The 16,568-nt window shown below is 47.4% G+C and overlaps 2 protein-coding genes across 7 annotated transcripts in view; both read right to left on the reverse strand.

Moving 5' to 3' along the window:
• The window catches only part of CKAP5 (cytoskeleton associated protein 5), a 54,365-nt gene extending 50,171 nt beyond the window's left edge, over nt 1–4,194 (reverse strand). Inside the window, exon 1 of the mRNA XM_051791890.1 lies at nt 4,052–4,194. The gene's annotated coding sequence lies outside the window, so the exon portion shown is untranslated. The remainder of the gene's footprint in view (nt 1–4,051) is intronic.
• An 815-nt stretch (nt 4,195–5,009) lies between these two features.
• The window catches only part of LRP4 (LDL receptor related protein 4), a 97,047-nt gene continuing 85,488 nt past the window's right edge, over nt 5,010–16,568 (reverse strand). For 5 of the 6 annotated variants that reach the window (XM_051791895.1, XM_051791894.1, XM_051791896.1 and 2 more), the window contains 11 exons: nt 16,194–16,497; nt 15,660–15,878; nt 15,239–15,373; nt 14,878–14,986; nt 14,403–14,547; nt 13,763–13,876; nt 13,346–13,469; nt 12,278–12,345; nt 11,584–11,671; nt 10,921–11,062; nt 5,010–9,183 (listed from right to left, as the gene is read on the reverse strand). In XM_051791895.1, the coding sequence (XP_051647855.1) occupies nt 8,848–9,183; nt 10,921–11,062; nt 11,584–11,671; nt 12,278–12,345; nt 13,346–13,469; nt 13,763–13,876; nt 14,403–14,547; nt 14,878–14,986; nt 15,239–15,373; nt 15,660–15,878; nt 16,194–16,497 (1,784 nt within the window). In that variant the 3' untranslated portion in view covers nt 5,010–8,847. Of the gene's footprint in view, nt 9,184–10,288; nt 10,358–10,920; nt 11,063–11,583; nt 11,672–12,277; nt 12,346–13,345; nt 13,470–13,762; nt 13,877–14,402; nt 14,548–14,877; nt 14,987–15,238; nt 15,374–15,659; nt 15,879–16,193; nt 16,498–16,568 lie in introns of all 6 variants that reach the window. The other variant, XM_051791897.1, reaches the window with a different exon arrangement.

The raw sequence follows: 16,568 nt of genomic DNA on the forward strand, positions 1-16,568 counted from the left end.
TAAGCCTGGAGTGAAGCCAGTCTTACGGAGCAGAGAAGGGCCAAAGGGCAACACATGGACAAGTTTGTGTGCACTGACATAATTCTAAGGATTGCTAGTTGGAGTGAAAGATGTCAGTGGGACCGTGCTTATAAGCTGCAAACTCCCCCATCCCTCAAGGTGTTTACAAAGCTCAGGCATGAAAAGTCTCATGTGATGTTCTTTAAAAGGACGGCCTGAACTGCTGATGAAGGAAAGCTCCCGCAGAGACATCACCAACCACGAGCTGCCTCCTTCTCCTAGCCAAGCTCCCTCCAGCACGGCTTCTCTCCGCAACTAGCGGCGTCTCCGCCATCCCCAGCATCTTCCAGCAGAGCAGCCCCTACACTTCTGCCCGCAGCCCCAGACGCGCCCCGCAGCCCGGGGATGTTTCCCGTTCCGCGGGTGTGTGTCCGCAGGCCGCGGCCGGGCACGGCGAGCAGGCCGCCCGCCCGCCCGGCATTGTCTCTGCCCGCCGCCCCCGCCCCACGGCCGGGCCTGGCACGGCCCCGCCGCGCACTGTCCGCGGCTCGGCCGGGCCTGGCCGGACACTCACCCTGACAGCTCCTTGCCGGCTCCCGGCGGCAGCGGGCGGGGATCGCGGGCGGGCCGGGCCGAGCCCCTCCCCGCTGCGGGCGGGGCTCGGGGCGCCGCGGCCGCACCTGGGCGGGAGCCGGCCCGTGCCGGGGCCAGACAAAGGCGGGCAGGGCAGGGCAGGGCAGGGCCGGGCCGGCCCCGCAGCAGCCCCGAGCACATCGCGACCCCTCTTTCCGCCGCCGCGGAGCGGCCCCCGCGGAGCCGGGCGGGCGGCAGCGGGCGCTGCGGAGCCGCCCGCGGCGGGGCCGGGGCTGCCGGCCGGTGACCGTCGTGGCCCGCCAGGCTTACTGTCCTCATGAGTCATACCCCGAACGCCTAGACCCGTCAGAACAATTACTACTCTAACAGAGGGAGCTGCGGTCATACCCGAGCATGCAGCAGACATTATCCCAGGCCACCAATCAGCCAGCAATCTCTAACTGAAGTAGGGAGCGGTTCTGAAACCCGACAGGAGGAACAAGGCCTGCCGTGAGGAAGGAGAAACAGTGCCTTCCAAAGGAGGTATGAACGAATAGCCTGGCATCACACCATCCCCGCATTTCATGTTCTGCTGCGAGATGTGTAATGACAGCGCTCCGGTGGAGCTGATTCATCAGCAATCTCTCCAGCCCATCGTCTGACATTTTGAGATGCCTTTTCTACGGCGACAATAGCAACTGAAGAAGCTGGTATGGTGGAAATTGGGTCTCACTAGCTTCCGACTCAGAAAAGCAATCAAGCCATACGATGCAAGGTTGTATTTCTTCAGCCATCTTTTTAGCTAATCGAAGAAAGAAGCCTCTTCCAGGCACTGCCAGCACCAGCCATGCTCTGTATTGAATAATTGTCCAAGTTACTTTTCCTATCACCTCAACCTACCCCCTGTAACAGGGAGGCACAAACATGCACAGCAGCTTCTACTTTTCAACATCTGACATTCACAGCAACCGAGCTGTCATAAGAGGCAAGCCAAAGACCTACACGTGCTCAGGTCAAGAGACTATTCAAACAAGCTAGAGCAACACTGCCTACTGCAAGGCAGTGTTTAGTTTAAAAACGAGGGTTCAAGGCTTTCCCATGTCACTTCAGAACGCCACCCCTATAACATGAACCGCTAGAAGAGTCTACAACAAAACCTCAGCAACACTGTATTAATATTAGACTACCTTGTCTTGAAACCAACCACTCTGCTACAGATGCAAATAGCTTTAATGCCATCCTACTCTGGCAGAGACTTAACAAATCATTTACATTAAATAGTTTACAAACAAATTAGCAATACAAGTCTATAAGTTTCTTTTATAAACCATCTGCTGGCAGCATGGAACAGATGAGAAATACGAAGGGGAAAAAAGAGAACCTGATGAGCACTGATCATTACAACACTACAGTGAAATTCAGGTTTTCTGCACTGACTAAACAGAAGCAGAACCATTGCATTTTAACAGACACCAGCATGAGAGTACCAGCCCCACCACGGCAGACCAGGTTTTCAGAAGCAGTTGCCCAGCTTACGTAACTGACCCATCCCAGGGAAAGGATAAGAACCAGTGTGAAAGTTAAGCCCCACCAAATACAAGTTATATGTGTACAAGAATCAGGAATCACATTCTATCACCGTGCATTCCCTTTTTTGTATTAGAATATCAAAGAAGCCCCCCACCAGTACAGATCTAAACCGGTCTGAATAAGTCTTAATTTTCCCTATTTCTAAAATTCAAATTTTATTTCTTTTTGTCAAGTTGTCACATAATTTTCCCTATAGCAGGTCCCCCATTTAATGTTCCCAGCTTTGTGTTTTTGAGAATTATCTTTACTACATCTACAACAACTTATTCAGAACCAGTTTGCAGTACCTGAAGGCCCTTTGGTGTTGATTCTGCTTTAATACACTGCTCTCTTGACGTTGCTTAAAAAGCTTAACTCTATCACAACATCTATAAGTTCAATGTGGGGGGAAGCTACCAAAACAGCAAGGTTTAAAGAAAGGCTGAGCCTGATGCAAGAAAATCAAAACAAATTCTACCTTTTGCACAATCAACTGATCTGACAGTGGACACCAAAGAATCAAAACTATATGGGCACCTTGCAACTATTCTACTTTCTGAGTTGAGCCCATCTCAAAGTTTTAGTAATAGATTTTTGTAAGTAGCCTTTTAGAGTACTTCAGTATTTGAGACTCACAGCATTTGGAAATACACAGCTTTACACTTTCAAACTAATAGATATGTTCACTGAAAGCCTAAAGCAATGCTTTCTGCAATACACATGAAATACATAAGGAAGGTCTCCCATAGCTGGTAACTCAACTACCCAACAACTACCTATCCCCTTCTCACATGCAGAACATAAACAGCACTGCAGTTCAGCAAAAGTAGCAGAAAATGCAACACTAAACACAAAATAAAACGGCAAAAAAGAAAAGCTTCAGAATAATTAGATAGATAATACACATCAAACACAAATCAATAAGGAAACTGTAGAACATGCAATTTTTTAAAATTTTCTTTTTGCAAGAGTCCACGTTTGCTTAAGCTGCACAGAAGTTTCATTCCTCAGCCTCTGCCATGCAAAACTTCGTGTCTCTCACTGGCGGGGGTCTAAATTCAGGAGGAAAATCCTCTGTACACCAACCTGAACACTACTGCCTCTAGAAGAATCACAAGACTCTCTCTGATTCAGAAATAGAATCAAATGAAATGGGGAAAAGGTGTGTGGGGTAAACATGGGGTCCATATTCCTATCCAGTCCCTCTTTACAAACACTAGAGAGGATTCAACAGGAAGTACCTCCTGGCTGGGGGCCCTGGCGATTCAAGACTTAACACCTACACCCGACAACAGAGTTGCAGAAACAGAGATGAACTCGTGATCTTCGTTTTAAGATTACAATTACCCCAGGGAACGTTTACCTTAGGACATTTTAGAGGGGGACCCGATCCCGCACGCAGCCTCAGGGGCCAGAAGGCGCTCGGTCCGCATTTCCCTCGCAGGGCGGTGGGAGGCGGCCGCGCTCGGCTCCCCCCCGGCCTCTGCCCACCGCACCGGCCGCCTCCCCCGCAGACACCCACCCCCGGCAGCTCTCAGGCCACAACGAGGACAGGACGGCGGCGGCCCGCGGCCCCCATTCGTCCCTCGCTGCGCGGGCGGCCCGAACGAGCGGCACCCGCTGCGCCCCCGCGGCGCGGCACAGGCCGCGGCCTCCCACCGCCACCAGCCGCGGCCCTCACCCCGCCGGGCCCCGCGGGCGGGTGCCGGCGCAGCCCGCGGCCCCAAGCCATGTCCGCGGGAGAATGTCCGCGCCGCGGGGGCTGCGCCTCCGCCTGGGCCCCGCGAGAGGCGGGGAGGCTCAGGCCCGGCGGCGGAGAGAGGCCTATCCACCCTCCCGCGGGCCCGGGGAGCGGACGGGGCAGGGGCTGGGGCTCCCCCGGGGAAGCGACAGGGCCGGCGAATCTCACCTGGGCCCCGCAGGTCGGGCCGGCGACGGTCCAGCGGCTGCTCGGCGGGGTTTGAAATCGCCAGCACCGCCCGCACCTCCCAGTGTCCGCCGCGCCCATTGGCCGCCACCGGCCCCGCCCGCGCTCGTGCCCGCGCGCCTCATTGGCCCGTTTGAATCCGGCAGCCGCAGCGCGTGCTCCCCGCGCGCTCCCGACACCGCGGCGCCGCCGGGAGAGCGCGCGCCGCACCGGGGGCACGCTCCGCGCGGAGCGCGCGCGCCGCACCGCGCCAGGGGCGTCCTCGAGCGGCATCAGCCCGGCCCCGCCCCCAGCAACCACCGGGACGGGCCGCAGAGAGCCCGCCGTGGGTCCCTGTAAGGGCGCGGGGCGGCGGCGGGGCCCGGTGCGCCTAGCGAGAGGCTCTGGTGGGGTCCTGAGGCAGCCGCGTCAGGCCGCCCGACCCTTTGGCCAAGGGCTAAAGCAGCTCTGAGCCGGTTGATTCAGCCTTGGGGAACGTCCCGTTAAAGGGGAACGGCCTTTCTCCTCTTTAACGTGGTCACTGAGTTTGCAAAGCAGTGACTGAAGAGGAGACTGAGAGGGGACCTCATCGATGTCTATCAGTATCTGAAGGTACGGTGTCAAGAGGACGGATCCGGGCTCTTCGCGGTGGTGCCGAGCAACAGGACGGGACAACGGACAGAAACTGATGCACGGGAAGTTTCACCTGAACACGAGGAAGGACTGCTTTACTGTGTACGGGACTGTGTACTGGGACAGGTTGGCCGGAGGGGTTGTGGAGCCTCCCTCACCGGAGATATTCTATAACTGTCTGAACACAATCCTGTGCCAGGGGCTCTGGGATGACCCTGCTTGAGCAAGGAGGTTGGACCACATGACCCACTGTGGTCCCTTCCAACCTCATCTATTCTATGAATCCTGTGCTGTTGGAGTACAGTGTTTTCACTCCTTTGTTTCTTCACTTCAGCCGAAGAAATTGAAGGAAAAATTCTTAGGGGTAATTGGAATAGAAGACAAGGGACAGCAGAGTGCCGTGCACACAACTGCAGTTAATCTTATAGTGCCTTCTCTCCCCCCACCACGCTGTGTAAGCACCATCAATTTTTTAAAAAGTGAGGTGATTATATTTTTTCATGACCTGACTGAAATCACTTCTGCACTGTGCTTCAACTGTGAAATGAGCAGGAGTAGAGCTAAAATGTTTTACATACTTCTTTCATCAAAAAGGGACAGAATGTGTTACAAGATTAGCACCAGTACTGCAGTGTCAGTTATTAGTGGATGTTTCATTCATTACTCAGCCTTTTGCACTATTGAAACTCTTGGTTACAAAAAAATGCAACAGAAGCTTGAACAAAACCCCTTACAGACAGTAAAAACAGCTCTTCTTCAGAGCTTTATTTTCCACTGGGCAGAGCCTTGATACCTCTCTATAGTCCTAATACATTCCAAAAAAAACATCCTCTTCTGCTGTTGCTGTGTTAAAATGGGGGAGGGGGAAAGGGAAAAAAAAAAAGAAAAAAAGCCAGGCGGGGGCAGAGTGAGAGGTATTATGTGTGTGCAGGAATTTGCAAAAGTGACTGCAGATATTGAGCCCTTCATTCAAAGTCACAGGGGTGACTACGGTGTGTGCTACAATCAGGTTATTCTAAGAACACAGATCTGTTTCTACCTTCTTGCTCCTCTCAAATGAAGCAAAATTGAGGTTCTGTGCAAACAGGTCTGGGAGCTCCTCTTTCAAAGGAGAGTCCAAATAACATGCATGATTCACAACCAAAAGCCAGGCAGAGTGGTTAAGAAAAGCTAAATTTATATTAAATTATCATCAACCCCTAAAATACTGAACACAGTGGTTAAATAACTCCAGAAAGTCCAATGTCTCCAGTGAGTAACGTTAAAACCATTACACAGGAACACACGGAAATCACTGACGTTAGCTCAGGACAGACAGGAGAGAGGTTTGCTTTTTACATAGTAAATCAGTGCTCAAGAGATCATCCTCCAGTAGCCTTTCTACATTCTTTACATCCTAAGTGCAACGAGGGTCTTCTCTTCCCCAGAACAGGAAACCATGATGCAACCCCTAGACAGCATCTCACTGGGGCTGTCTAGGAAAAAAGACACTAATTTCTGCCCACCTCGCTGATAGAGGACAGGCTGTGCGACATGTTGTTGCTCCTTTTCACCATAATAATTTGAGGAAGGGAGCAGAGAGCAGTTATGAATGGTTGTTAGGCTGGAGTGTGCAGGGTCCCTCCTAAGAAGCAGCAGAGAATATTGATCAAGGTGGAGATTACAAGCACCATGAGCTGTTGAAAAAACTGTGTTTTTCCTTTCCATTCAACACTTGTGACTCGGACAGCAATTATTTTAACAGGCTGACTGAACCTCAAGTGACAGGTCTGGGCAGATGTTTCCCTTCACCCCTGTCCCACTTTATGATTTTGGTGCATGCTCACTAAAGCTATTGGGGCAAAAACCCCCCCCCAAACAACTCATTCCAAAACTCAAAGAAACCCTGCTCTCCTACAAGTCAGAGCCTTCCTCCTCAATCCCCTCACTCCCAGCCCTGATGCCCCTGCCCCTACACATGGTTTCTTTTCAAATCGATTCTTCTGCCTACACTTGAGCCCTCTGGTGGTGTCCCTGCATAAGGTGGCTTAGACGGGCAAGGTCTGTGTCAGATACACGCTCCTCTCTCAGTTCCCAGTCGAGTCCACACCTCAATCCAAAAGTGCCTCTGCCCAACGAAATCAATGCTTCCCAGGCTGGAGTCAATCAAATAAATAATTAAATAAAAATCTAATTAAAAAAAAATAAAAATAAATCCCTCTGGGAATAGGGAAGAATCCCACATTAACACAGGGAAATTTCCAAGCCTTAGCTCCAGTTCATTTTCCACAGGAATATACACCAGTCAGCCCAATGGTGCAGTTATGGACAGAATTTCAAGCCACCTAGCCAGGCTGAAGCTGCAACCTTCCCCCTTCTGCAAAGCTACCTCTGCTGTGAAAAGTACAGCCAACCCACTGGCAACTGTTGTGTTTTTCAGGGGTAGCTGGCCTGTTAGTTTATAAACAATGTTAGAGCAGCATAGGATGATTTTCCTTTTTTTTTTTACCAGCTGGAAAAATATCACATGGGAGATGCAGCCTCCCTCTACCTCTAAACTATACCCCTAGTGTATGTTTTGCTCTCTTTACACCATGGGTGGGAATGTACTTGACCTCTTTCTAAGCGATAAAGAGGTTACAGAGTTTGCAGTGAGAAATTCTTCACTGGAAAGTTCTGCTTCCAAGTATCTGGCTTAATGCTTAGTATTTTACCCTGATGGTATCCATGTGACTTGAGGGGTTAATATAAATCTCATTTTGGAAGAAGTGTCAAGAGATATTTTCTCTATCTTTTTTCCTTCTCAACAAACAGATGACAAGAGAATATGAAAAGGTGGCAATAGTCCTTGGGAGCATGCAAGCCTCAGCTCCAAATGCTGCTGGGCTGTAGCTGCAAGGGTAGGATGACATTCCCTAGAGGGTAAGGGCCTTGAAGGCCAGAGAACAACTGAAGCTCGTGCAGCTGATGGGAAAAATTACTTGGCAAGGAGAGCTATTTAGTGGTAACAGAAGAATTTAAAGTGCAATTCTATCTGATAAACAACTACTTAAAATGGCCCTTGCAGCTCCCTGATTATTGTCTCCCATTTTAGGTCAAATGGGCTCAGCCTAGTAATAAAGCAGTTCCTAACTATCTGCACTGAGCATTCTCCTCAGACTCAACCTAGGAATTCTCTTGTCCATTGTTATGGTAGTCAAAGGTCCTAAAGGCCAAGATAATTGGGACCTTGCAGAATTGGGACTAGTGGGGACCCAGCAGATTTTCGTTTTTTATATATCAGTTATGCTAAGTCAAGTAGAATTCAGGTCTTGCTGAGATCCATTTCCTCCCATTATCTCTGTAGAGCTAAGATAAATACCAACCTCTTCTTCCCTCAAGTTCAGCACTCAGACTCCAGTGCCCACAGGGAACAGTTCTGAAAGGGCCATTTGCTGACTCTTGTTTTTCCAGAGTAGAAACATGTTTTAACTGGAAAGGGGAGAATGGGAGCAGTGTCCACTGCCAGCAACAGACACAGTGCTCCAATCTGAGCATTCCTTAAAGTTTTTAGTAGCAGATGAAAAAGTAAGCAGTGATGCTCTCACAAGGTGAGTCATGGCAACTGTGGTGACCCTCTTTATGCCATTTAAAAGGTGACCTGATGCTGTGTCAGTGTCCTCTTGAGCCCAAAAGTATACCCCATCTATACCATGACCTCTCTCAAGTCAGAAACCCCTCAACACCAAGCCTCAAAGAGTGCTGCTAGTGCTGGAATAACTAGAGATACTTTTGTGACCAGGAGCCAGCAATGAGGCAGCTCTGCTCTCTTCATGGGCATCGACCGTGAGCTGGATGGCACCGGACTTGCAGGTTGCCAGGGAACACGAACTCTGAACCAGATTCAGGCCAGGGGAGTCACTGCAAAAGTTAACGTGGCAGCTTCCAGGAAAAGGGAACATATAAATAAACCACAGACAGTGAAAATGAGTCAAAAGGGTCTCTGGGTTCCAACCCACCCATCCTCCCTCTCCAACCACAACAGCACAGCTGCCCAAGCTCCTTGCTGAAAGGCAGTCACAGTCTCAGGGCCCCTTGTGAGAGAGGCTGGTCTCTGTGCCCTTCCTTGCCTAGCAGGCAGAGTCCTGTCTTTTTTGTGCAGAGCGGAGGGTAGGGAGGGTCAGAGCGATTTCCAAGTCACTTGCACTTTAGACCTCACTCTCCGTGGAGGGCTTGCGTTGGTGTTTCCAGCCTGTGTCTGGGAGTGAGCCACGCCGTTCAGGAGTGGCTGCTGCTGTGTTCACACTGCTGCATTCAGACTGTTCCTCCTGTAGCAGCTGCTCAGTTTCGGTGTCATCCAGTGAACCAGAACTAGCCTGGATAGAGACCGTGTCTGTCTTCATACAGACGTGGTCCCGGAGGATCCCTCCTCGAGAGCTCCGAATCTGCTTAAGGTCATCCCATTCGGAATCATCACTGGATAAAAGGCATATCCCCTCCACAATCTTGATCTTCTCCTTAGTGTAGCTGTGGTCAGGACCAGTCTAGGGAGCAGACAGATGAATGAAAATAATACATCTATGGAAAAATATGGCAAAGAGCAATGCAGAGCTGGAATGAAGACAGTGAAGCAGACAAAAAGCTGGACCTCAATGTAAACAGCCACTGGCTTTAACTGCCACAATGGCAGAACCCATTCTAACTTTCCCTTCAGTTCTTTACCACCCCTAGATGAATTCTTCCTGCAAGAGCTCTCATTCCAAATTCCATAAGACTTCAAATCATGGAAGGGGAATGAGGATGAGCTCGCTCCTCTAATTCAACTACATATATTCCCTGACAGCAAATAGTAAGAACACTGAACCTAAAAAGGAAGAAAAACCCCACCAAACAAAATGGGAAGCAGGAACAGACAGAAAACCTCATGGTAAAAGTAGACAAGGAATCAATTCTAGGTCTGCAATATATTTACATCTGAGTCAATCTAGATTTCCCTCTCAGGAAAGCACAGCTGGAATACCACTGTTGAATTGGAGTCTCATAGTGATACAGGCTAAAGGGACCACACTGAGATTAAAGTAGTGAAATCTGCCTAACTTGGCTCACCTACAAATAAGGAGTATTAGAACATCTGATATATCCCTGAGCGGGAGGTAGAGGGGGTGGGGAAATATACATTTGGGTACATCTAGGAGCATCAGAATTCAGAGAAAAGTGGAAAGGATTTAGATTCCCAGATAAATAATCCTGGCTTATCCTTTGTAGGTAAGGCTAAAATGGCATGAAAGTTTGGGAAATCTATTGCATAGTAACTTTGAAAAAACAAGTCAGGGAAAACTCTCTCCTGCATAAGTCTTGCTGTGATCCCTGCTAGAGGAACTAAGTGATCTAACAGATTATCATAAATAGTCCTACAGAAATTATCTTTTTCAAATCTCATATACGGAGTATGAGTAGCCAAAGCCCAGACCAAAGAATCTGCCATAGAGAATGACTTATACTTTCTTGACAGACAGTAGAGCTGGTTTAAGGACATAAAAGAAGGAGGGGAAAAAAACCAAGAAAGAGCAATTAGTATGGGACAGCGCTTGAGCCACACAACAGAGCTTGAGTGAGGGAGGCAGGATCAAACACACAGAGTAGTGATACCTGACGTGAGGATGTGGACGGAAATCAGAAGAGGGAAGATGAGAAGCTATCTGAGTGATAAGAAAGCTTCTGAGGAAAAAAGAAAGGAGAAACTAAGTGCTGCAAGATATCATATTAAACCCTCTCCATCCTGCGGCCAGAAGTGTGGACCTCTGAGGGCCTTGAAAATGCTCTATTTAATGAGGGCTCTGGTTTTTAATCTATCCCACCCCTTCCAGGCAGTGCACAGCCAGCAGCCACATTTTTGTTACCAAACCCCTTCTGGCTGCCTGGTTCCCCTGGTGACTGTCCAAAGCAACCTTGGTGCAACAGTCACTAACTGAGACCTGTATCCAAGGAAGACAATTACAATTTCCTCATGTACTTTGAGGGCCAGCAACCAATGCACATGAAATACAAGACATTTGTGTGAGTGGGAAAGAAGCAGAGAACTAAAGACAGGTCAAATTCACTACAGCTCACTGGGGAAGAAGTGCTGCTGATCTCCATAGCAGTTTCAACAATTCATTGAAGCTGTTCTCCTATGTCCTAGAAGTAAATGCTGACAAGTTGCAATGTTTTCACATACTGAGGTCTGTAATACTCAACAGCAGCTTGAGCTGGGCTCTCATGTCCTTAGTAGCAGCTCTTACCTCTTTCTTATAGCACAACTGGTTGTACATGGTTGGTTTGGGAATTGATTCAATCTTCACCTCCTGGGTAGATGTCCGATATGAGGGATTACTGTAGGTTAGGTTCCCCACACCAGGGTCCGTGAACTTGGACTTATTATGCCTAGAGGGAGAAAGTGGTCAGAAAAGACACGGGGTCCTACTGCCAGGATCCAAAGTTCCTGAGTGCTCAGCAAGTAGAAAGCTCCAGTAATTTTCACTTCCCTCAAAGAGGAAATGCTGGCTTCACTGGGCTCTTCAGCTACTAGTCCATTTACTAGCTACAAGTACAGCAAGGCACTGCCATGTAATCACAAAAGCTATACTGGGAGGAACTGGTGAAGTTATCTGGCAGAAAGCATATGAGTTCATACATCTACTGTGATATGAATTATCTCCCATCCCTGTCCATAACTTATAAGGTCTCTGCAGAAAATAAGGCTTCAGATAATAGAACTGTATTCTCAACACTTCAGAGGCACAGGATTCAAACCTTGCAAATAAAATCATCAAGCACTGCTTCCAATGGAGAACAAAAGGATTGTAAATGACAATAAAGAAAGATTAAGTACTTTCGGGAGCTTTCTTCTCCTACAACCCTAGAATTTCCTATTGGCCAGGAGAGGGGGAAAAAAGATCACTTACCTATATATAATTAAAGCAGCAATAAGCAGCAAAATCAACAAGATGCTGAGAAGACCTCCAATAATGTAGCTGACATGCAGTCCTTCTCCTGAAAGTGAACACCAAGGGTAATTTATGCAATCAACTTTCACTGGATAATACTGACCTTGGTGTAATGCCTAATGTGGGGGGTTTACCCATACAGAAGTATGTAAAGCAAAATGTCAGCACATCAAGGTTTAACAGAGGACTTTGTTTGGCTTCATATGAAACCAAACATATTACAACCTTTCCTCCCACTCAGGCCTCAGCAAACCAAGGAGCACTGAGATCTCTGTAACAGTGTTGGAAAAGGAAGAGTTAGGTTACTCCTGCAGTGGGAAACAATTACTCTAGTCAATCACTTTCAACTAAACACGAAGGGGACAGTGAAGAAGAGCATCATTAATGGGAAGAACCCAATGGATGATGTATAGGATGAAAGAAAACAGAACTATTCTTCAGACCAAAGTGTCATTTGGAAAAGTCTGTAGAGAGGCTAATAAATGTCTATGGCTGATGTTCATCCTTAGATGCACTTTGCTCTGCTCAGTGGGCATTTGAGTAATTAAAATCTGAGTTTCAGAAATCTGGATTTCAGACACCATGGACTGAATGCCCTTGGCACATCTGGAGGAACAACCCTGGTGGAGAGGAGTTAAAGAAGGGAACTCACCCATGGTTGCCAACACTGCCTCGTTGGCATGAGTACACAAGCCTTGCCTAGCATCTTTGTCAGAGCAGCTGAATGACAGAAGGACAAACAGTTACTGCAAGTAGAATCAACAGTATCAAAGGTATCAAAAACAGAATGGAATGGGCTAGCACTGATATCCCTTCAATTTCCAGTTCAACAACAGACATCTTTCTTTCTCTTCTTCAGTATTCTTCTGTATCCAGAGAAGAGAGGACCATATACACATTTATACAGGGGTGTGTGCATGTATGTATCAATCAGTCTGCAATATCCTTATATCTAAGTCATTCTAGATTCACCTCTCAGGTACACAAGTGTACATGTGTATGTATCAGAAAACAAATTTCAGCATCTGTGCTGAAGCAAAAATCGAAACATCTCCAAGTCAGCACTAAGACATTCCTATCCAATGAATCACACTCAACAAAGTAGAAGTTTTGTCTTGTAAATAACTCAGCCATATAGTAGAACATAATTTTTTTCTGAGCTGTATAAATAGCAGGCTGTAGGGAATTAGCAGAAAAAAAGTCTCTTAACTACCTACATTGTAACTTTAAATATTAGAGCTGCCAATTTTCTGTTCTGCCCCAAGCAAGATATCCCATTGTAGCCAGGGCAGAAGCACTTCCTCAGATGTCTGGCTTAGGTCTATCATGTGTCAGTTAATTAAAGCAACACTCCCTTGTCCTCCTCTCAGAAAAGAGTTCTTAAAATTAGGAGTTCAAAAATCAATCAAATAAATGACACATGGTGTAAGGAGGATTTTAACACTTCAGCACTTCAGGGGGATTTTAACAGTCAGCCTAGACACAATTTCAACAAAACAGACAGAAAGATTCTGCACCTCTTTCTTGCCAGCTCAACAGTGTTCTGCGTTCTTTTTTATAATGTTCCCCCCATTAAGAACATGAAATCTGGAGCTGGAATAGCCTCTTTTGGCTAGGGATAGGTACATTTGGATGATGACAACCAGAGGGGGCTTGCATGTGGCACCTTGCAAAAGCTGTGACTTTCACACCCCAGTTCCAAGAGAACAAGAGCACTTACTTTCCTTCCGCTGCTTCCAGAGACGTGAGAGGTTTGGTTGTTGAGGTATCTACTCTGCTGGGTGGTGTTTGACTTCTCTCCCTTACACTGGTTGGTTCAGGACCAGGAGGTACCACACCAGGAACTAGAACAACAGAGAAGAATAAGCAGGGCCCCAACACTGTGGGACAGACGAATAAGTCTGACTAGCCATTTCTGAAACTCTAAAAAATCATTTGAGCAGCTTTCTCATCTCAAACCCAGTCTGTCAGCAGAATGCAGCTCCATTGGTCACAACCACCCGCCTCATTTCCAGTATACAACTCTGCATAAGATTTATACACTGGAGAGCCTCAGCTGCTCTGGTTGCCACTGCATAAGCAGTAGTAGTGGCTCACTTATGGAAGCTACTACCCCAGGGACACTCAGTAAACTCACTGGTAGAACAGGGCCGCCCATCTGGTTCATCTGGACATGCGCAGATAAAGTCAGAAGCCCTGGCAAAGCAGAGGTGAGTGCAGCCTCCATTGTTCACTCCACAAGCATTAGTACCTGGAAGGAATAAACAATTTTCTAAACGTGTTGCACATGATCAGGGAGGAGATCAGAGCAACCACCTTTTTTCTTGCTCAGCCAGAGACAACTTTGTAGAAATCCAGCAAGTTACTATGTTTTTGGCACATGCTCTTCGTCTGACTGCTAACAAAGTGATGACAACAGCCAGATACTGATTGGATTAGGGCAGTCTTGAAATAAAGGCACTGGAAATCCTTAGATAGAAGCCCAGACAACAGAGTTGCACAGATATAAAAATAAAAAGCTCCCATTCTTCTGTTTTAACACAATGTCAGGTGAACAACACAGAAAGTGACATTTGCTAATCCAACCTCTAACAGAACACCATTTAGAAGTACTTGACTGAAAAGTCAGAGGTGGACAAGGAATGTGCTGAGGGAAGATGTCTTAATAATCTAAGTATAAGAAAGGATCCTCACTTGACATCCATAGTAGCACAGTGGTTTCAGAGTTCCTTTTGTCTACAATTAGCATTTGCCTGAATCAAGGTCCTCTCATTTACCTGTCTGCCTCTGAGGGGAAACCACAATGATATCCATCAATCCCTCAACATTGGCCAAGACTGTCTCTTTGTTCCGTCCAGAGTACTTGTCCACTCTTTGGATAGATTTCGTCTGCCAGTCAGTCCAATATATCCATCTATCCTGCTGCTCAGGGAAACAGCAAAGAAAAATCATAGCTGTTAGCATGTTTAGCCATGTGGACACAAGATACCCATAAAAAAAACATATCCCAGTGGCAGAAGGCCCAAAACAAAGGCCTTTTCAAACCCTTACCCTCTTATCATAAAGAAGATTACTGTCTACACCCCACAGGAGTTCAGACAAACTTCCTCTGTTAGCTCCAGAGAAGATATAAGTACTCCCCCTCAGCCATCTTGGTTTCCCCAGGCTATAACACTTCCCCGGCCCCAAACTCCACTGTGCAAACTCATCAACACACTACGGATAACAGCAGCAGTGGGAGAATCTTCTCACCTGTGTCAGAGCAAAAGGATGTGACACCTGGCTGACCAACACTTGCCGTAGCTTCCCATTGAGATCACAACTCTCTATGCGATCAAGGTGTGCATCAACCCAGTATATTCTGAAGGAACAGAGAAAGAGATGAGCTTCCATCTATGCAACCCCTTTCACTTTCTAGTCATTCACTAGCCAAGATCATGGAATCATAAAATGGATCAGAAAAAAACAACAAAAAAACCAACCCAACAAAAAGCAAACCATTCCTAAAACAAACCCAAACATACAGTGCTACTCCAATAAACAAAGCTAAGAGGGCTAAAAAATTCATTACATCCCTTAACCCTATGCAAGTATAAGAAAATCTTCCACTGACCTCCTGGTGTCATAATCCAAAGTCAATCCATTGGGCCACCCTAGGTCAGTGTTAATCAGGATTTTTCGTTCAGAGCCATCCAAGCTTGCCCGTTCAATTTTAGCAATGTGACCCCAATCTGTCCAGAAGAGGTACCTGAGAAGATAAAAGGAAGAATAAAAGATCATTTCATTTATCCTAATGAAAGTTTCAGTTATGAATGAAACGGCCAGATTCTTTGGTTCAAAAAAGATAATATGGTCTGTAGTCTGGTTCTCAGACTTCAAATTCACCATCTGCCTGACTATATGTCACTTGGAGTCAGACCCTTGCTGGTACCTGCAGATTCACATGGCACATCTCTTCTTGCTTCCACAACCTCCTCTTCCAATCTGCCTCTGTACAGCCCTTCTCCCTGCCCCACCAATAACTCCATACCTACCCCTTCTTGGGAAAGACAGCAATGGCTCGGGGCTCATCGAGGCTGTTATTGATCAGCACTTTCCTGGAGCTTCCATCCAGTCTGGCTACTTCAATGGTATTGCGTCCTGTGTCTGTCCAGTAGAGGTTCCTGGCAACCCAGTCCACTGCCAGGCCATCCGTAGTCTTCAAACCCTGACCAATAACAGTTTCCATGTTGCTGCCATTCAGATCAGCCCGTCTGGATGGAAACAAACGACAAATGGCAGTGAGGAATGGGTAGCTCCTGGAAAACCTTCACATCTCCAGATGTTATCACCATCAACCACAGGGCCACTGCATGCTCCGACTTCCTTAATACCTTTTTCCCCACAGTCTCCATTACGTTAAACACATCTTCAGCATTTAGTTCAATGACAACATACATCATATGGTGTACCAAAGCATCTCATTCTACCCAATTTACTGGCACACTCACTGTATGGCTCACTGTGCCACAATCAGCACAAGTTGCTGGGTGACCTGGGCACTGGCCAAGCAGATAACTCGTACCTACCTGATAACATCAAGAAATACATCTGTGTAGTAAATCTTGCCATCCACACTATCATAGTCCAGAGAAATGACGTTGTTCAGCTCAGGGACAGGTATGTGCACATCTGTGTGGTCACTGGTGTCCAGCGAGATACGACGGATGGAAGCACGGCTAGAGAAAAGTAGGTAGGTCTCTGGAGAAGAGTCACATGTCTGCTCATCTCTCTTCAGCTGGATACCAGTGGGGCAGGCACAGGAGAAACCAGTGGGATGAGGCAAGCAAAGGTGGGAGCAGCCACCATTACGAACTCCACATTTATTGAAGCCTTTAGAAACAGGGAAAGCATAGTCTAAGGATCCCACAGAACAAAGCTTTATATCAAAGGCTACGTACACA

This window comes from Manacus candei, unplaced genomic scaffold (genome assembly GCF_025592945.1).
Source record: "Manacus candei isolate 608988 ecotype Guabito, Panama unplaced genomic scaffold, ASM2559294v1 h1tg000033l, whole genome shotgun sequence".
In the NCBI taxonomy this organism is placed as follows: Eukaryota; Metazoa; Chordata; class Aves; order Passeriformes; family Pipridae; genus Manacus; species Manacus candei.